The sequence below is a fragment of the Pleurodeles waltl genome, chromosome 3_1 (genome assembly GCF_031143425.1).
Source record: "Pleurodeles waltl isolate 20211129_DDA chromosome 3_1, aPleWal1.hap1.20221129, whole genome shotgun sequence".
Lineage (NCBI taxonomy): Eukaryota > Metazoa > Chordata > Amphibia > Caudata > Salamandridae > Pleurodeles > Pleurodeles waltl.
The window spans coordinates 676,113,766-676,135,465 of NC_090440.1; the positions used below are offsets into that span (position 1 = coordinate 676,113,766).

Here is a 21,700-nt window from a genome sequence, read left to right on the forward strand (position 1 = left end):
ATAAGTGCCTCATTAAACGGAAAAGCAGCTCTGCCACAGCTGATGAAGGATGCAAAACCTCAGTGAGAATGTTTGTCTTAACATCCGCAGCTGGAAGAGGAAGGCCAAGAAAATCCGTCGCCTTCCTGACCACCGAATGAAAAGAGGCAGCCTCCTCAGTGTACTCCCCCTGAGAGGCTAAGTCCCACTCCGGGGAAGTGTCCAAACCACTAGCCGTGTCCAAGCCTTGCAGGTCTCCCAGTGGCTCCACAATCTCTCCCTCTTTCAAGAGCTGCGTCTCATACTCCTGCTCCTCTAGCAGTCTCAGAGCCAACCTCCTGGAGCGGAGCCTGGATTCAATCCCCGGCGTCGATAAGGCATCTGCCGACGCCAAAAACCTCGAACGGCGTCGACCATCGGATTCATCCGACGCCGGATCAATCGGCACCGTAGGCTTTTTAAAGTAGATTGAAGCTGTGGCGAACTCATCAGGTGCTGTAATTGTCATGTGGATATATTGCTGTTGGGCTATGAGTAGAACTGAATTAGTTACATGTGTAATATAATGTGTTATATTTGGTCGTTGAGTTGGAAGTTTGAATGGTGTAAATTGGATAATTAGAAAAGATGGTGACATAAGCATAAATTGTATATATAGTAGTATTGACCGTAACTATAATAAAGGCCTGTGTCAAGTTTTGACCCTAAGATGCATGTACAATAGAATATGGCCAAAGGAGATTCATGATAGGAGAAGGCCACAAAGATGACTTTCAGTATTAACTGGGGTTATAATCATGGTAGGACTGGTCATAGTGCAGAGATAAAATGCTATGCCACTATGTTCTGGTCAAAGTGCAGCAATAAAATGCTATGTCACTGTGTTCTTGCTTATATATGCAAGGGCATCCTATACTATGTCCTAGTATCATCCAGTAAGAAATAGTGAATAAAGGAACAGTGTTAAATTCTAAGTGCGAGAGCAAGACAGGTCTAGTGGGTGAGTGATTTGGAATATAATTTGTGCTCTAGGATTATATAGAAGGTTGAGGTAGTATTGGTAAGAAACTTTTTTTTAAACAGTAGATAGAATATTAGTATGGCGGCAATTGGAGTGATTGAACACCAGGCGTGATATATACTAATGTAGTTATTTTGAGTTTGAGCTGTTAAGATTTGAGACTGCAGCTGTTAGACAATGAAACTGTATAGTTCTGCATCTTTGTTCATGCCGTTGTCCACAATTACTACATGGAGAATCCACATACTTCCTCTCAAAAGTTTTTGTTGCTTGTGTTCTATTATTTGCTTCTCTGCTAATCAGCAAAATATATATTTAATATGTAAGCTTTCCTTTGTAATACAAGCTTTCCTGTAAAAATGAAATGTTTAATTGGTATTTCTGGCTTTCTATTTAAGGTACGCCTGTACGAGTGGACAGCTGAGAAGGAGCTACGCACAGAGTGCAATCATTACAATAACATTATGGCTCTCTACCTAAAAACCAAGGGCGATTTCATCCTGGTGGGGGATCTGATGCGCTCTGTGCTCCTCCTTGCCTACAAACCGATGGAGGGCAACTTCGAGGAGGTGGGAATCATTTTCTTATAGGAGGACCATATAGTCCTGTTGTTGGTCATTCTGGGCAAGATTGAAGACAATCAGTAGAAATGTGTATGGATTCTAATAAAGAAACCGAATAGGATGCTGTAGGTCTGTGTTGGGGCATGACAGTAAAGCTCAGTTAGTGTCAAAGTACTGTAAAAGTGAAGGGTGCTTAGAGCCAGGATAGAAGTGCATTAGCATAGTTGTGTGTGTGAGAAATTGTATTAGATTGTTTTCTGCAGGCCAGAGTGAAAGTAAATTGGTATAAATTTGTGTTGTTTCCAGAACTGTAAAAGCAGGGGAATTGTTTGAGAGGGTTAGGTATAATAGGAAAATTGGATGCAGTCTCCCTGTACTTGAATATCAGTTTGATTCTTCATAGCAAGAAGTATTTGCCTCTTGTCTGTTATAGTGATGAAATAGACAATTAGAATGGATACACTTTTTGGGAGCTGTGTGTAATTAGTAGTGCGTCTTTGAATCTACTATTGGAACTTGTGTTAAAGAGAATGACTATTAACATCAAGAAGGGTTGAGTAAAGCATTCATGTACTTTTTATAGCCTCCCTATGTTTCTGGGACTTAAAACATAATTGGATAGCTGTCATTAGAAGGTATAGTAATCTCTGCACTCCTCGACCTTATTGATATTCCTTTATTATACAGTGGCTTTTCGAATACCCTTCTGGAAAAGTTTAAGACCTACTCTTTAAACATTATATGCCCTGTGTTTCATTTTTCTTTCTTTTTGTTTATTACTGTTTTTATTGAGTTAAGAATACATAACCAACAAAAACACAATGCAGTGTATATCAATGCTAGAAATCACAATATCATTTTTGTCTCTTTTCTGGAGGACAGCGTAAACATACAGTCAGAAATATGAATCAACAGCAACCACTGCAGCAGAAGTTCCCCTTAGCCTCCCCTCCCAGAAGACATCCTCATGTAAACAATCCTTTCATATACCACGGTTACCAGCGTTACAGCATCACCACAGTTTGTTGTCACAATTATGACCAATATAAGGTTCCATTAATCAGCCATCATCATCAGTGCTCCAATCAGAGCTTGACTCTTCCACACCAATAAAATGTTCCAGTAGTGCCCCCCATGCAATCAAGTCTGTCAATTCCCCCTCCTCCCTTCGTGTTCTCCACGTATATTGTTCTTTAACAGCACCCCATTCCATGAAATCTTGGATCCAGCAAGGAATGGATGGGCACTGGGCACTCATCCAACCCATGGCCACCATATGCTTATCCAACACCAGAGCTAGTTGTGTAAGTCTAAATGGAATACACCTACCCTGTGGTCTCCACACTACACCTAAAAGGCATGTCAGGGGTGTTACTTCAAGCCCCAATCCTGTTACCACTTCTACTCTCCCAACCACCTCCTGCCAAAATCGGTGCACCAGCCTACAGGACCAAGCCAAGTGCAAAAAAGTGGTGCTTAATGCACCACATCTGGGACACCCAGCCCCTCTTGTTGGATCGATCTTGTTAAGATGAGCAGGTGTAATATACGTACAGTGCACAAAATTGAAATGCAAAAGTTTAAACCTGTTATTACATGAAACCGTGCACACCAGTGACAGCCCCATAGCCCAGTCTGTGTCCTCTACGGGATCCTCCAGTTCACGATCCCAAGCGCGACACATCACGCCTGGTTGATCCCCCCCGAAGAGCTTTATAAAGCAGAGTAATCGGAGGAGCCTCCTCACCCCAATTTATCAGTCCACTCAACACCTTCGATTTGTGGGGGGTGGGGGGCACCAGGGAACTACACCAGATCTCCCGAACAACACTCCCTTTTGGCATACTGCAGGAACTGACCAGGACCCAACCTGAAAGTGTTATGTGCTTCCTGAAAGGAGATAAACTCCCCATTGGGGTATAAGTCTCCCACCACTAAACAGCCTCCCATTCTCCAACCATCCATTGACATTAGGTTATCCATGTCCCTAAAGGGGGTTAAGTCCGATATCTTTAATTCCCTATCAAACGGGGCAAGTTGAATCACTTTCGTAATGGCTTGGTCCCAAATCCAAGCAGTAGTTCTGATTAGATAGGGGACAACAGACTCCTTCCGACCACCCGTCATCAGTAAATGCTCCAAAGCATCCCCGCCTAGCATTCCTGCAAACAATCTCTTCTCCCAGTTGTCCGACTCAGTCATCCACTTTGCAGCATGTTGTAAGTGCGCAGCGTAATAATAATGTCTAATATTAGGAATAGCCAATCCTCCCTTTTCCATTTCCCTCTGCAGTGTTGATAATGTCACCCTACTACGACGCCCAGCCTACAACAGTGAGATCAACAAACTGTCTAGACGATTAAAGAGATGAGCAGCCAACGGAAACAAAGAATTCTGTACCAGGTAAAGAAACCGTGGCAAGAACACCAACTTAGCCACTGCCGCCCTCCCCATCACTGAAAGAGGCAGCCTATTCCAAAACGACACCAAACGCTCAAGGCCCGTCCGAACTCGTTCTACATTATGTACTCCATGCACCGCCACGGTATGAGTGACCCAGATATCCAAATATCTAAAACCTTTGAGCTCCCACCTGAGCCCCACCACCGGTAAATTCTCCTGAGGAGCACCTCAGAGAGATCCCAAAGTAATAGAAGCAACTTCTTCCTATTCACCTGGAGACCAGATATAGCCCCAAAAGCCTCCAACAACAGAGGCCCAAAACATTTGGCTCTCGGAGATATAGCAACGCATCAGCAGTGCATAGGGAGACAATGTGGGTAACCTGTCCCACCCAAATGCCCCAAGGTACCAGTTCCTTGCAAAGCCAGATCGTTAGTGGTTCAACTGCTAAAGCGAAAAAGAAGCTGTGAAAGTGGACACCCCTGCCTGGCCCCCCTGCCAATCACCCAGGATTCTGAGAGCTCCCCTCCCACCCAAACATGTGCGGAGGGTGCAGTATACAGCAGCCGAACATATGCACAAAATTGTGGGCCAAACCCCTTTCCCCGCAGCACTGCCAGGAGGTAGCCCCACTCCACCATGTCAAAGGCCTTCTCTAGGTCCAATGATGCTAGCACCAATTAGTCTTCCGCACCCATAGTTTCATGCAACGCATGTGTCAAACGATGTAGGTTATAAGTCGTACTACGGGCAGGAATAAAACTGTATTGGTCGTCATGCACCAGACCCCGAATCACTTCACGTAGCCAATATCTTACATAGGATCTTAACATCACTATTCAGCATGGTAATCTAGCGATAAGAAGAGGGGTCACCCGGATCCCCCCAAGGCTTAAGCATTAAACAAACGATGCCCGGGCCTCCCCAAACACCGCCAACAACTTCTCTCTCAGAAGGAAGGAAAACGTTTGATACAGCTCAACCGGGAACCCATCCCCACCTGGGTAATTACATTTCATCAATGCTTCCACTGCCGCACTGATTTCCTCTACAGTTATCTCAGCCTCCAGACTCTCCAGTTCCAGCCGTGGGAGCCGCATCCGCTGCAGGAACTCTCCTAAATAGTCATCTAAAACTGATGTGCCAGCACTTGATACTGCCTGCAAATGTTCCACTAACACCTGAAAGATATCCTTACGATTGGTAATAGCCGCACCTTTGGCGTTCCTGATATGTAAAATGGGGAGGGGAGGGGGGGAGGGGATTTCACTTCCCACTTTAAAATTCACACCAAACATTTACTAGACTTTCCCACTCCCTGTGCAGGTGCTGTCTATATGATCTAAGTGTTACCTTATCTAACGTTTCCCAGCAGCTACTGACTTTCTTATAAAACCAGAGCTGCTCTTGTTCTACCTTCTTCGTTATTGGTGTCTGGTGCTGCAGCAGTGCTAGCTTACACTCCCATTCAGTAAGTTCTTGTTCCATCTGTTTACCCACCCCACAAGCAGTGCCTATACATACTCCTCTCAGTACGGCCTTCATGGCCTCCCACTCCGTTACCCTAGAGTTCATCGTGCCTCAATTCAAGTCCATATAGTCTTTAATGGCAACAGCCATTTTGTCTCGACACCCAGCATCTGTCAGAAAATCCGTAGGCATGCGCTAACTCCGAGTCACCCTGTTATCCAATCCCCACTGCAATTGCATCAACACCGGTGCATGATCAGACCGAAACCTCCCCAGATGTTTAATATCCAACACCTGGGAACAGTTCAGTCCACCCAGGAGGAAACGGTCCAACCAGACTATGCATATTATGCGTCTTAAAATGACAGGTATACTCCCTAGTCTCCAGGGGTAGTTCCCTCCACCCATCCCACAGCCCTAAATTGTGCATAACCTCTACGAGGGATCTCACCATCAATGGTTTAGTACCCAATTTAGATGGGTAACGATCTTTCTCACCATCCAAGATGCAATTGTAATCTCCAGCCCATAAAATAGGCGCATCCACCAGTGTTAAGCATAGTAAGGGGCGCCCCATCTAATTTGCCCTGTATGAGTACATATCTCCCCTATACATCCGCTTCACTGTTAACGTGGTTAAATGGGACCCCTGGTGCAATCCATACTGTCAAGCCTCTTGCATAAGAGGGAAAGGACAAGGAAAACATCTGACTCCCACATTTCTTGGCAAGTTTTTTGTGATTCCTCCTCCGTCATGCACGTTTCCTGGAGACAGGCTATATGAACCTTATGGTGCCTCAGAAAAGAGTGCACCCTGTAGCACGTAGTGTGAATTGTCAGCCCCCTGACATTCCATGTCAGCATGTTAATCTGTCAACCCATACCAAGGAAGGCTTTGTATCTTCCGACCCCCTAGTCCTCCTCCCCCCACCTCCCTGCTGCAAAGAGAAGGCAAGATGAATACTTATTCCACATCCCACATACACACATGCACTGCTGTTGTGAACATCAAACACATGCAAACCTGAACTAACTAGATAAAGCAATACCCCGTTGCCCACCCCGGATAAACAGTAAAACAGACATATCAAACCATACTGTAGATCTATATTTGTAAATGCTGCCAGGACAACAGCCTAATCCCCAACACCCCAGTTACTAGGCCCTACCACCACAGTAGAGTAACCACCCACCATCCCGCATGCAATATACGCTGTGCCTGAGTACCTACCCAATTATAATCCATTAAGAAAATTGCCTCCCTCCCCCCTCCGTACAATGCAAATTCAAGAAGTACTCCCCAACAAATTCTGAATCATAATCCTGATACCCCGTACTATACAGTGCAGGCACCTCCAACCTAAACACCGGCCCCCCGTTGGAAGCGTGACAGCAGCGTCCACGTAAGGGTAGTAAGATCAAGTGTCAACAGGGATCCTCTCCCCTCCCTGATTGAGTACCCCATTCAGTCCAGCTGCCAGTCCTGGAACAGCCACCCCATTGTACCATCCTTTTGAATCTCAATTCTATTGTCGGCATCGTAACCCTGTTCTGCGGAGACCTCATTTTTCTTTCATTTCTGAAAGAAATACAGAATTACATTTTGGAAATGTATAGATGTAGTCCTTTAATTATAAATGTGATGATCAATCCCTGATCCTAAAATACCCAGTAACCACAACCATTGCTAATATATACTGTGCTGTGCAAGGGCTTCTTTTTTTTTATTTTTTATAAACTAAATGCTGAGAGAGAATTGAAGTCACTGTCTTATTAATGTGTATCCATTTATATTCTTACTAATGCTCCAGAAAAGTGCATTTATATATATTATATGGACGCTAGAGATGCATATACTATACAAACATTTTGGGGGGGGGGGGCACCAGAAACACTCTGCAGGCCAAGCCCACAAGTGGGCTCAGGCCTCATGAGGTGGGGAGGACTAGAGGGACACCCTTGGTTCTCTTCTCCTGGGCCTGGGGTGGATGAGTGCAGAGAGGTCCTATGACCTGGGGTCTTTACCTCCTAATCACTTGTGGTTGCAGGGGGGTCTGCAGAAACAGTTGGCAGACGCCGTTGGGAAGTCCACAGTGGGTGAGCACAGGCTGGTCCACTTCAGCACGGGCTGGGCGGCTCTGGTGCAGTGGTGAGGCTCGGCATCACGTTTCTGGCGGTCTGCGTCCTTCCAGGGCTTTTTTGTTCCTGCGGATGCAGGGGAGTGGCTCTTCTACTCCAGGGAGGTTCCTCTTGCCGATTGGCGAAGCTCTGGCAGGTCTCCCAGTTTCTTGGTGGCTGCAGCGTTGGGACAGGTCAGTTTCTCCTTGAAGGTCGGGTGCAGCAGGCAGGCTAGCCAAGTCTGTCATGCTCCTCGTTTCTCGGGCCCAGCAGTCTTCTTATTCACCCCTCCTTTTGGGTCCACCAGAGATATGAAGATCTCGTATTGGGGAGGTGTGGGGGTCCCTTAATTACTCAATTTAGGGGGCATTAAGGGTATTAAAGGATAGTAGCAAATGGGCTACTTACCCTTGGGGTCACTACACCCCCGTTGCCAGAGTTGCCAATTGCATCACATGCAAGATGGCTGAATTTCCTAAGTTGTGTCCACTTCAGGCTGGCCACCCTAGGGGTGTTACCAGTATGGAAGTGTGACAGGCCGCCTGCATAGCTAATTTTCCCACCTCTCCAGGTGTCAAAGGGGCCCTTGGGCAGGTGGGTTGGCTTCTTCTGAAGAAGAAGGCCAGTTCTGCATATCAAAGGCGGTGGGAAAGAGTGGGCAACTCCCCAGCCTGGACAGTCATTTGTTTCTGACCTCTCGAGATCGGAGGCTGTCCCCCTGGGAGGTCAGATTTTCGACTGTTGGTGGCAGGTGGGCCAGAACTGGTCAGTGACCTCAGCAACAGTTGATAGGTTTTTCAGGAGGCACCTCTAATGTGAACTCTGGGTGCATGTATTAATCAATTCATCACTGGAATCAGCACATGTATTTAAAACTACTTCCCTGTACACTTAGAATGTCTAAGAACCGACTGACATAATAAGGGCATATTTGCTCATGCATATATGCACTCACCTGTAATATAATGCACCCTGCCTCAGGGCTGAAGCTATGCTGTAGGGGTGAATGGTGTTATTACAAGCATTGTTTTAGGGGACTGTCTGTGTCATGTTATGTTTTCAATTTTGGGAGCACCTTGTCATGCAGCCTGCAGAGTGGCATGAGTTGTGCTGCAGTTCTAAGGGACCCTTTTCAGTACCCATGCACTAGGTACCAGGGGTACCATTTACTAGGGACTTGCAGGGGGGGCGAAGGTCCTGGTCACATGGGGATCGAATTACCAGGTGTCTTATTTTAGGGAAGAAACACTGGCACTGGGGAGCTGGTCAGCAGGAACCCAGTGCACTACAGTCAAAGTTGCATCTAAAAACCAGTCAAAGTGGGATGGGGTACTGCAAGCAGGACCCAGCTCCCTTCAGATGTGCTACTAATCAAACGCAATGTAATCCACCCGCTCTCCCACACAATCTTATTGTTCATTTTCCTGCCGCTTGTCTTCATTAATTTCTGACGACCTATCCAATTCTGACGTAACTTGTTCTCCCATGTCTCTAGGTGTCAGTGGAGCAAGTCCTGGAACCTGCTAACCAGGTCTATAGTGCACATTAGATGACTCCAACTTGTAAGGGTGGTAGAAGAGGTGTATGTGCTGATGGAGGAGGTGGCACCACAGGTGATTGTCCAGCCTGTTGAGTATTCTGTCTTTGGAAAGTCTCCATTGTTTGTTGCAGTGTGGTAATTAGGGTGTACTTCTATCACCTGACTTTTTATAATAAGGTCTAAGACCATACGACACAGGAGGATTTACCGACACGCATCTGGTTATGAGGACTATACCTCACATCTGAGATACTGTCCTGTTAGCTGATGTCCACCCCACCCTTATTTCCAACTCCAGAATCTGTGTAGGAAGGTGTAGTCTTTCAGTGGAGAGAAAGTGTTTGAAAATGTAATTTTTGTCATCAGTTTTGAGACTGGTGGTATCACCATCGACAGGATCATTTTCGAGGTAGTTTTCGGCCAACACAGTGGTGACCGCCATTAACAGTGTATTTATTGACGACATTGAAAGCTTTTGTTGACTACTGTCAGCCGTGCTGTCTACAGTGACTTTTTGCTTGCCAAGAACATTGCTGCTTTATTTAAAGGACTTGGTTGGTAGATCTGACTAGATGCGCTATATTTTCATGCATGTTTCCTTCTCCTGTTCTCTTCTTTAACACCTTTTCAGAAGAAGGCTTTTTCTGATGCTTGGTTGACCTCTTCTTTAGAAGGTGTGTTCTGTTCTTTTCTGGCAATTAAAGAGCCAACGTGTTCTTCCTGTCTTAGAAGGGAAGGTTTTATAGTGGATTTGTATTTGGGATATAGGCAATAAGTGCATGTTATGAGGATCAACTTATGTCTGCAGTCAAAGCAGGTCTTAAAAATAGATATTTTCTCTTTGTCGGCTGTAATGGCAGTTGGTCAGCCTCCTGGGCTAATGCTAAGGTGAAAATGCCAGGATTTCCCTAAAACCAATTCACAGTGTGCTGAAAGCGGAGGATAAGGCTATCCTAAGTCCAGAAAGGTGAAAGTCAAGGCTGAAAATGTAGTTAATCTAAGGTCAAACACAGGGTAGAACAGAGCACTTCTCAGGAACTCTATGAAACATGACACGCAGTAGAAATCTTAGGAATGTTGGCCTTTACAGGGGAGTAGGAGAGTGCAGGGCTTCCATCATATTGGTTCAGGTTTGGGTCCTCTCAAATTAGGGAGGTGGATGTGCTGCCATACAAAAACTGCCGTAGAGGCCTAAGGCTACATTTGATAGAGACATCTAGCCACAGATTCCTTATCTTGGAAATTCCCCAGGCTCCCGAGTGGATCCAGAAATGTTTTCATGAGCAGTACCCTGTGTGCTGGTAGGTGGCTTAGTTTGGTTCCGTGTGGTGGTGTCATATGTGGCGGAAATGACGTCACAGTCTCTTATCTATGCGCCACCATGGTGTGCAGACCTCAGTTCTTTTCTTTCCGTGTCAATTAGCTCTGATCCGGGAAAGAGAATTTTGTTTTTAGAAGTTTTGTCATTCTTTTTTCGGTGTGTCAAGGATGTCTGAGGAAGACATGGATTAACCTATGTGGCGCCTTTCACCACACCATGTCGGTTACAGACCCCATATGGAATAAACAAAGGTGTCTTAGTGGATGCAAGAGTTGAGACCCTTATGGAATAGACAAAGGCATCTCAATGTGGGCAAGAGTTGAGACCCTTATGGGATAGACAAAGGCGTCTCCGTGGATGCAAGTGTTGAGACCCTTATGGAATAAATAAAGGCGTCTCCATGAATGCAAGAGTTGAGACCCTTATGGAATAAACAAAGGCGTCTCCGTGAATGCAAGAGTTGAGACCCTTATAGAACAGACAAAGGCGTCTCCGTGAATGCAAGAGCTGAGACCCTTATGGAATAGACAAATGCGTCTCAGTGAATGCAAGTGTTGAGACCCTTATGGAATAAACAAAGGCGTCTCCATGTGTGCAAGAGTTGAGATCCTTATGGAATAGACAAAGGCGTTTCTATGGATGCAAGAGTTGGTAGAATCATGATACTTCAGGATGTCGTGAGCATTAAACAAAACTGAGTGTGGCCCTTCTCTGAATCATGAAACAAGAACAATTAGTAAAATCATGATACTTCAGGATGTCATGAGCATTAAATACAAACTGGGCGTGGCCTTTCTCTGAATCATGGAACAAGAACAATTAGAAAATTCATGATACTTCAGGATGTCATGAGCATTAATCAAAACTGGGCGTGGCCCTTCTCTGAATCATAGAACAAAAACGAACTGAGACCTCTGAACCTTGAGAAGGCAAGAGCTCAGACCTTGGACACACTCTGAACATCAGTCATGCAACTACTATGCATTCATAAACATAAAACGTTTGGTCTCAGTCTAGAAATTCGCAAAGACTTATAATATGTATCTCACATATCATCAAAGGCTTAAACATGTCTCTCACATATTATGCTTCCAAAAACAATGAAACTGTGATTTGCTTATCTTTGAGATGTTTTCACATTTGCCACCTAGGCCTGAAAGTTTTACTCATGTAAACTGAAGCGCCTTGATTATTGGACCCAAGGGCGCTTTACTCATATGAAATGAAGCGCTTTGATTGCTGTGCGAAGGGCGCTTTACTTCCAATGAACTGAAGCGCTTTGAATACCATGCCAAGTGCGCTTTACTCCTGTGAACTGAAGCGCTTTGAATACCATGCCAATTGCGCTTTACTCCTATTAATTGAAGCGCTTTAAATGTCGTGCCAAGTGCGCTTTACTCCTGTGAACTGAAGCGTTTTGAATACCATGCCAAGCGCGCTTTACTCCTGTGAACTGAAGCGCTTTGAATACCATGCCAAGTGCGCTTTACTCCTGTGAACTGAAGCGCTTTGAATACCATGCCAAGTGCGCTTTACTCCTGTGAACTGAAGCGCTTTAAATGTCGTGCCTGGGGCACTTTACCAGTGTGGCCTGAAACGCTTTGCTCGTTATGCTAAGGGGCATTTTACCTTTTGGAATTAATGACTTCCTTCAAACTTGGATTCAGCAAGTCCTTACCGCTTCGAGTACGACCTACTCGTTTTTGAATGCACCATGGAAAAAAGGATAATTTGGTTGGATGACACTCAGCCATTCAGGAACTCTGCTCTTCTCCAGAGAAACCCCCACGAGGTCTGGCTGCATCAAAGTCTTCAAAATAGTGAGCAACGTGCTTGGGTGTGGCTGGGCTTTATAGGCCTGCCACACCCCAAGATGGCTGCTGCCTCTAAAAACATGTGAATTGTAGTCCCTTCATGGCATAGCACTGTTAAGTGCAACTTATCCACCAATGACCTGAACCTGCAGCTTTATGAGCTTTGCCACAGGGCAGACAACGTTGGTGGCCACCTTTTGGAGCAAGAGGGGATGACAAGTGGTGTGCAGAAAGCACCGCAGAGCCGCGCAGCGGAGTTTCGGGTTGGACCTGGAGTGCGCATGGTTCTATTCCTGACAGTTTCTGACCCCTGAGGGCACAAAGGCTCCCACCCCATGGGGTCGGAAATGTGTCTGTTAGTGGCAGGTTGGCATAGACTGGTCAGCCCTGCACTAAAGAGTTGGGTAAAATACAGGAGGCATCTCTAAGATGCCCACTGTGTGCATTTAACAATAAATGCAACACTGGCATCAGTGTGGATTTATTGTGCTGCGAAGTTTGATACCAGACTCTCCAGTCTTCAGTGAAGCCATCATGGAACTGTGGAGTTCGTAATGACAAACTCCCAGCCTATGTAATATGGCCATGCTCCACTTACAATGTCTAAGAATGGACTTAGACACTGCAGGCGCATGTTGCTCATGCAACTATGCTCTCACCTGGGGTATAATGCATCCTGCATTAGGGCTTGTAGACCTGCTAGAGGGGTGACTTACCTATGCCACAGGCAGTGGTTTGTGGGCATGGCAACTTGAGAGGGATGCCATGTTGACTTTACCTTTTTCTTCCTACCAACACACACAACCTGCAATGGCAGTGTGCATGTATTTGGTGAGGAGGTCCCTTAGGGTGGCACAATACATGCTGCAGCCCTTAAAGACCCTCGCTGGCCACAGAGACCTTGGTACCACTAGTACCTTTTACAAAGGGTTTAGCTGTGTGCCAGGGGTGTGCCAATTGTGGAAACAATGGTACAGTTTAGGGAAAGAACACAGTGCTGGGGCCTGGTTATCAGGATCCCAGTACACTAAAAGGGGCACTTTCTTACAGGAGCTGAAGGAGAAACTTCCGAGAGTGAGTGGGAAGTCGAAGAAGTGGTGCCAAGGAGCCGAAAATCATTGGTAAGAGATCACACAACCTCTGCTAAGACACCCAAGTCCAAGAGAATAGACTTGCGGGTACAAAAGGGAGCTTCTGTGTCGAAATTCTCACCGTCTGCAGGCATGCACAATGAAAAGGAGTCTCACGAAGCCCTCAAGGGGGTTTTCAGTGTAGAAAACACTTAAAACAAGCTTTGCCAAAGGATGGAAGGCCTAAAGACACATCGTTTTCAAAAGACCAAAATTCACAAGCCGAACGTCAAAGCTCGCGGTCTGAGGCGTCTCCCAAAGAAACTTCAGCGTTGAAAAGGAAGCACTCGACATCCGACCCCAAAGAGCGGGGTTTCGAAATCAAGAAAAAAAAAGAAAAGATTTGCATCCAAAATGGTTGCGCTTATCAACGAAAAAGGAGTTTGTCAACAGTCTGAAGGTGTTCAGGATTCCACAGAAGCCTTTGAATTTAGAGGTAGAACTCGAGAAAATGCAGCTGCCTCTCGCACCAGAGCAAGAACTTTTTTATAAGAAGGAAGATGAACAAGAAGTATATAGCATATTGCAAATTCAAATGTATTACTCAAAAGGCACGCTCGTCAGCACTGGGAGGAGATGGGAGAACTGATGAAGCATCTCCCAAGGGCAGTATAAAAAAAGAAGCAGCACATCTGGCAGAAAATGGAAGAAACATAGCAAATACGTACTTGAAATCTGCCTTGGATGTGGCAGACACGTCTAGTCACCAAATGATAATCAGGGTCACTCTAAGGCGCCACTTTAGAAGATGGTTCAGGCCTGAAATAGAATCTAACATTATATACACATTCTGTTTAATTGACAATTGTTTGGAAACTCTGGATGAATGTCTCAACCATCTTAAGAAGAACAACGAAACAGCAAAATCCATGGGTGCATTTTAAGTTTTGTGGAGGAATATGAAGGGGGTCACTCCCTGCAGAAAAGACCAGCTTCCAGAGGTAACTTCCAGTCTGGGAGTTCTCAGCAAGGTTTCCAGAGTGGCACACAAACCATTAGAACAAAGTTAAGCTTGGCAGTACCAGCAGCAAGGACAACATTATTTTTGAGGAAGAGTCAGAGGGAGAGGTCAGCCAACCAGAGGTGGCTGAACACACACAAATAAGTGACTGCACAGCAATTACGACAACCTCACAAATACCATCCTAGAGAGAAAACTCCAAACAGTTCAAGTTTCCATCACAGCACACCAGTCGGTGGAAGATTGAAAAACTTTCTCCAGGAGTGGAGGAAGATACCTTCAGACAAATGGGTCCTAAACACAATTCAGTTTGGTTATTGCATTGAACTAAATAAATTGCCGCCAACAAGAGGACCAAAAAAAAAGTTCCATTCCAAGGAGGAAACAAATCACCTTCTCAAAGAGTTACTAGACAGATAAGCGATACAAGTGTCAAAACAAGAAACCAACAAGGGCAATTAGTCAACATATTTCCTATTTCCAAAGGTAGATGGTTCCTTTCATCCATTTCTAGATCTCAGGTTCATTAACAAGTTCATAAAAATGCAAGAATTTAAGATAACAACTTTGCAGGAAGTCATTCCACAGTTGCAAAAAGGAAATTACATGGAAACTATAGGCTTGAAAGATGCCTACTTGCACATTCCAGTAATTGCAAAACACTCCAGATATCTAAGGTTTGTGGTAAATATAAACATTATCAATTCGCATTACTAGCATTCAAAATAAAACCAGCACCAAGATTATTCAGAAAGTGTTTTACAGCAGTGGCAGCACATCTCAGAAGAAGGGGTATTCATGTATATCTGATAGAAACTTCTAGTTGCAGATTTCTTACCTTAGTATTTCCCCCGACATCAGACTGGAACTGGAGATTTTTTCTCAGAGCAGTACCCCTGGGCACCGTTAGGTGGTGACGGTCAACTCCGCGGGCATCGTGGTCACCGTGATGATGTTGCGGTCATATATAGGCGCCACCTTGGAGCTTCCGCGCCAGCCTACGCTCCGATTCAGAGAAGAGCTAACCCAGTCATTCTTTGACTAACTTCGACATTTTGGCGAATTAGTTTTTGACGAGTTTTTCGTGTGCCTCTGGTGTTTGGAACACGACCATGACCGAAGCAGTGCTCAGAGTGTCGGGCCATGAACTCGAAAGCTTTGAGGGAGCGGTCCCTGAAGCTCATGGTGGCCCGACACTCGACTCCACATCGTTCTCGTTCGAGAGGAAGGTCAGGAGACCGGTTGCGGAGTCACCAACATTCTTCTTCGTCCAAGTCATCCGGACATTCGGGTAGTAAGAAGTCGAAGAAGGCAAAATGTTCTTCGACTTAGCCCCGTCACTTGCCCGACGTGGGAAGAGCAACAACGCTCTAGGCTTCTGTCCTCTGAGCCTCAGTTTGGGTCGGCTCTGTGCCTCCCTGATTTTCCGGGAGCCGGTGCCTCACCTGCCCAACTTAAGGAGTCCTGTGAGGCCATGCGCCTCATATTTGGGCAGCCTGACCTTCGGGCCCAGGGGAGTTGGTGAGGGCCTCCTCAGATTAAAAGTCGACGATTTTGGTCCCGACTCTGGAGGGCACCTCAGGATCCGCTTCCAGATCCATCCAGACGCCGGTCATGCCAACGCGACCTTCCCCGGCGCTGTGTCAGACGTCAACGCTCCCAGCGCCTATTGGGCCTACAATCAACGTCGACCCTATACTTTTTCCCAATGACATGTAGCCGGAATGACGTTTATCACTGCTGATTCAGTTTTCCATGGGCTCTTCTGTGCCCAGGGTTGATCCTGAACCCTTTAACTATGGGTGTGGGGATAGTGTAGACAGGTTGCTGGACCCTTTAGATGAGCATCTTGAGCCTGAACTGGACTGGGTACAGGATTTGGGTGATGCCAGTGGGTTGAGCACCACCCCTGACACTGGCATGTTTTCTCCCTGTACCGTGGCTACGGAGGATGGATTGTTTTATTCTATGGTGGTGAGAAGGGCTGCTGAGATTTTGAACCTCGAGCTTCCTTCTGTGGAGGTCAGACCTAACCTGACCGAAGTGCTTCAGCCTGAGGCCTCCAACTCGTAACCCCTTCTTCCCTTCAACAAAGCACTTACGGACGCCCTACTGGGGACCTGGTCCAAACCCAGCACAGCGGCTCCTGTGAATAGGACGATTGCCCGCTGCCATTGGCCTGCACTGAATGACCCACATTTCCTTACCCAACACCCTATGCTTGAGAGGCTTGTCATCCAGGATTCTTCATCCTCTGGTGCATCCCCTACCGCTCCCCCAGACAGGGAATCAAAAAGACTGGACAGTTTAGGGAAGAAGATGTTTTCTTCTGCCATTCTAGCGCAGTGGTGCGTGAACACCGCATGCCTTTTGAGCTGCTATTCCCACACTCTCTGGGATATGGTTGCGCAAGTGCTGCCTCAAGTTCCGGAAGATGGCTGGAACGTTCTCTCCCAAGCCATGACAGATGGGAGAGATGCAGCCAAATTCATGATCCATTGTGGACTGGATACGACCGACTCACTAGACAGATTAGTTGGATTGACGGTGGCACTGAGACGGCATGCCTGGTTTAGGACGTCTGGCATCTTTGGGAGGATGTCCAGCAATCTTTGATGGACATGCCCTTTGATGGCACTCATCTCTTCGAAGACAAGGTGGACTCAGTGCTCAAGCGCTTTAAGGATTCCCGGGCTACGGCTCGGTCCCTTGGCCTCGTAGCCACTCCTTGTCCTCCGCCCCCAGTCCGCCACTCGCTCCTTTCGTGGCTATGGAAGGGGCACCCAACTGCATCCATTTCCACCGGGACCCTGCATGGACACTGGATCCACTGAGCTTGTGGATCAGGGAATCAGCGGGTCGCCCAGTCGACCCCCACCCGCTCCTCCTCCTCTGCTTCAAAACCTTCCTAGTCCATTGGGACATGCAGGACCAGTTGGCGGCAGGATTCGTCATCACCTCCTCCACTGGGAATCCATTACCACGAACTGGTGGGTTTTACAGATCGTCCGAAGGGGCTACTCCCTCCCCTTCGAGACTTCTCCAGCCATGCCACCATCATTCGATCATCTATCGGAGGATCATTTGGCACTTCTCCGCAAGGCAGTCAAAGCTTTCCTTGCCAAGGGAGCCATAGAGAGGGTCCATGTACCATAAGTTGGTCGTAGTTGCTATTCCCCCTATTTTCTGTTGCCCAAAAAGGACAAGGGCCTTTGCCCTATCCTAGACGTCCAGTCCCCCAGTCTTTTCCTCAAGAAGAAGTTCAAGTTGTTAACCCTGGCTCAGGTCCTTTCTGGCCTGGAGACTGGATGGTTGGGTTGGACTTGCGGGACGCCTATTTCCATATTCCCATCTTGCCGGCCCACAGACGTTACCTACGATTCGTGGTAGGTCACAAGCACTTTCAGTTCACCCTGCTCCCCTTCAGCCTTACCAGTGCCCCTCTGGTGTTCACGAAAGTGATGGTAGTGGTTGCAGTTCATCTGCGCAGGTTAGGGGTTCCAGTCTTCCTCCTACCTTGACGACTGGCTGTTGAAGGTGGACACGCCCCTAAAAGTCGTCTCCCACCTCCAGACTACAGCCATCCTCCTGCATTCGTTGGGGTTCACTACCAACATGCCGAAGTCACACCTGACTCCCTCTCAGATGCTCCCTTTCATTGGAGCTCTTCTGGACACAGCAGTTTTGGGCTTAGCCTCCCGAAAAGCGAGTCCAGGATATTTGGGCTATGATACCAATGTTTCAGTCTCTATCCTGGATTACAGTGAGAATGACACTGAGGCTGCTGGGCCCAATGGCCTCCTGCATCCTGCTGGTCCAACATGCCAGATGGCATATGCGGGTTCTGCAGTGCGACCGGAGGTTCCAGAGGACACAGCATCAGGGGAATCCATCCGACATGGTTCAGATCTCAGAGGGAACTGCGAAAGACCTGCAGTTGTGGTTGTCGAATCCAGATTGGGTCAATGGCAGATCCCTATCCCTTCCCCAACCAGATTTCACAGTAGTGACAGATGCATCACTCCTGGGATGGGGCAGCCACACAGGAGAGGCGGAGATCAGAGACCTCTGGTCTCTTGTGGAGTCCGGGCTCCATATCAACCTTTTGGATCTCCGGGTGATACGACTTGCACTCAAAGCATTCCTTCCCTCTCTCAAAGGGAAAGTGGTGCAGGTGTTCACCGGCAGCACCACCGCCATGTGGTATTGCAACAAGTGGGGTCGTGGACCCCTTGTCAAGAGGCTCTTTGCCTCTGGATATGACTGGAACGCCAGGACATTTCCCTGGTGGTTCAACATCTGGTGGGCTCTTTGAACGTCAGAGCAGACAAACTCAGCTGTCGATTCATAGTCGATCACAAATAGTGTCTCCATCCGAAGGTGGCACAAGATCTCTTTCAGTGGTGAGAGCCTTGGTTAGATCTGTTCGCCTGCGCAGAGAACGAGCAATGTCAGCTTTCTGATGGATACAACTACCTGTGGATTCCTCACCTAACGAATTCTCCCATGGCGCCAGCATTCGACGGAAATCTTCCTAGCTTCTGCACGTCGACGAGGACGTCACATTAGCCCACGCGACGCCGTCTGACGTCATACAGGCAATAAGAGGTCCTCGCCGACGTCAGTTCCCTTTTTTCCGTGCATTCGAAACGGTTATCTTCGAGGGAGCTACTGTTACTTTCGTAGTTAGTGTATTTTTCTGCTGCGTCCATTTTCTCTGCGGGTATTATGTCTCAGAGGAAGTCTGGTTTCAAGCCCTGTCGGGAGTGTGGGGGCAAGATGTCTGTTACTGACCCTCACTCCGACTGTTTATGGTGCTTAAGCTCCGACCACGACATCGCAACATGTGATTCATGTCAACACATGAATCCGAAAGCCCTAAAAGAACGAGAGGCTAAACTCTTCATGGCGAAGTCAAAAAGGAAGGAGAAAAAGCATCATAGGAAGTCCTCCTCGCCGAGGTCTCATCGGCGTCATCGAGACTCCCGGCGTCATTCCAGCAAGGAGTCTCGTTTGAGGTCGCCTTCGTCTCGGCGCATCCGTCGACGCCGTTGCCTTCTCCAGCTTCGCCGACTTCGCCTGGACAGACTTCTTCAGTGATTGAAGTGATGCAGCCTCAGGTGTTTTCTCAGGCGTCGCAGACGTCGAGGCTGGCGTCGGGGTCGCCTTCGATCCAGGCACCCCAGTATCCGGCTTTTCCTGCCCCTGGAGCCGATAATACTGCATTTTTTAATGCAATGTATACCATCTTTCAGCAGATGGCTCCAGGCGGTGCTCCAGCTGGTCCTTCGGGCCCGTTGGCTTTTACCTTGGGTGCTCCGGTGCCGTTACTGCCGGCACCCTTTATGCCCTTTCTCCCTTTAGGGAATGTGGGCTCGGCGCCAGTGTCGACTCCGGTGTCGGCTCCGGTGGCTCCAGAGGTTTCGGCCCCGGAGGATTCCATCCCGTCGACTTTGGGATTTCGGCCGGTGACTCCGGCAGGACCATCAGAGACTCCAAGACGCGAGACTCTTCGTCCGGCTCCTACCTCGGCGCCGAAGCTGCCTGCGGCGCCAGACATGGCGTCGGATGGATCCGGAGATCGGCGCCGATCCTCGACTTCGGCGGATGCCATGTCGACGCCTCGTATCGAAGAAAGGCTGCATTCTAGAAGACGTGCTCTCCGTCTTTTGGAGGAGCAGGAATACCAACGAGTCTTGGAGGAAGGAGAGATTGAGGACTCTGGCAAGGGTCTTCATGATCTGGATACAGCCAGTGGGCTGGATACTTCCCCTGAGTGGGACCTGTCATCTCCAGGGGAGTATACGGAGGAGGTGGCTACCTTTCACGCTGTGGTAAGAAAGGCAGCTAACTTTCTGGAACTGCCTTTGCCGGTGGCGGAGGCGAAACAGAATTTGTTGACTGAGGTTTTACATCCGGCCTCTACTGCAGCGGAGCCTCTTTTACCATTCAATGAGGCTTTGATTGATCCGGTGTTGGAGGTGTGGAAGAAGCCAGTATCTTCCTCAGCTGTTCATAGGGCTGTGGCCAGGAGGTATCGGGCTGCGCCATCTGACCCTGGCTTTCTGTCCAGACACCCTACGCCAGAGAGCTTGGTGGTCCAGGCCTCCTGTTCTTCTAGATCTGCGCCTGGATCTTTTCCGACGGTGCCGGGGGACAGAGACTCCAAGAAGTTGGATTCACAACCAAGAAGATATTCTCGTCCTGTAGTATGGCGTTGAAGTCCACCAACGCGACTTGTATCTTGGGGAGGTACATCTATGCTCTTATGGACGACATAACATCATCGTATACGGAGCGTCCCCAAGGACTTTTGAGCATTGTTTCGGATGCCCAGGCTGCCGCAACCCAGATTATCCAATCTGGGTTGGATACGACTGACTCAGTGGCTAGGGCGATGGGCATGGCTGTGGTGGCGAGGAGGCAGGCTTGGCTCCGCAACTCAGGGTTCTCTGCGGACGTGCAGTCGACCCTGTTGGACCTCCCGTTTGATGGGGACAAACTGTTTGGAGCCAAAGCGGATTCGGCCTTGGAAAGCTTTAAAGAAAGCAGGGCCACAGCCAAGTCACTAGGACTGCAAGCCCCTTCTTCTGCCTCCTCCAGATTTCTTAGCAGGTTTCGTGGATTTGGACGTGGCTCTTCCTCCTCTTCCTTTCGTGGGAGATTCCAGCAACCTGCCTCTTCTCTCACCTTTAGATCAATTAGAGGGAGGGGTAGGGTCCGCACCAGGGAAGCCTCTCAGCAGCACTCTGCCTCTTCCTCGTCCTCTGGAGGGGTGCAGCAGGGGAAGCAGCCTTAGGCTTCCACCAATCCCCACTCACTCCTCTCCTGTAGGGGGAAGGTTACAGCACTTTCTTCACAAGTGGCAGACTATTACATCGGACACTTGGGTTATCAGCGTTGTGGGGAAAGGCTACACCCTTCCCTTTCGGGAGTTTCCGCCCCCCATCCCGCCCCGCCCATCGTATTGTTCAAAAGAACACCTCCTGTTGCTAGAACAGGAAGTTCAAGTCCTCCTATTAAAGGGCGCGGTGGAGTTGGTCCCAGAGCAGGAAAGGGGTCGAGGTTGTTACTCGAGGTACTTCCTGATTCCCAAGAAGGATGGTCGGTTGAGACCAATCCTGGACCTGAGGATCTTGAATTGGTTCCTCAAGCCGGAAAAGTTCAAGATGCTTACCCTAGCTCAGGTGCTTTTGGCGTTGAACAATGGAGATTGGATGGTGTCTGTCGACTTGCAGGATGCTTATTTTCATATCCCGATACTCAAGTCGCACAGGAGATAGCTCCGGTTTGTGGTGGGGTCGCAGCACTATCAGTTTGCGGTCCTCCCGTTCGGTCTTACTTCAGCACCCCGAGTCTTCACAAAGGTGATGTCGGTGG

At 47.9% G+C, this 21,700-nt stretch overlaps 1 protein-coding gene across 2 annotated transcripts in view; it reads left to right on the top strand.

Moving 5' to 3' along the window:
- The window catches only part of DDB1 (damage specific DNA binding protein 1), a 682,863-nt gene that overhangs the window by 495,459 nt on the left and 165,704 nt on the right, over positions 1–21,700 (top strand). For both annotated transcript variants that reach the window (XM_069223262.1, XM_069223263.1), the window contains exon 22: positions 1,399–1,569. In XM_069223262.1, the coding sequence (XP_069079363.1) occupies positions 1,399–1,569 (171 nt within the window). The remainder of the gene's footprint in view (positions 1–1,398; positions 1,570–21,700) is intronic.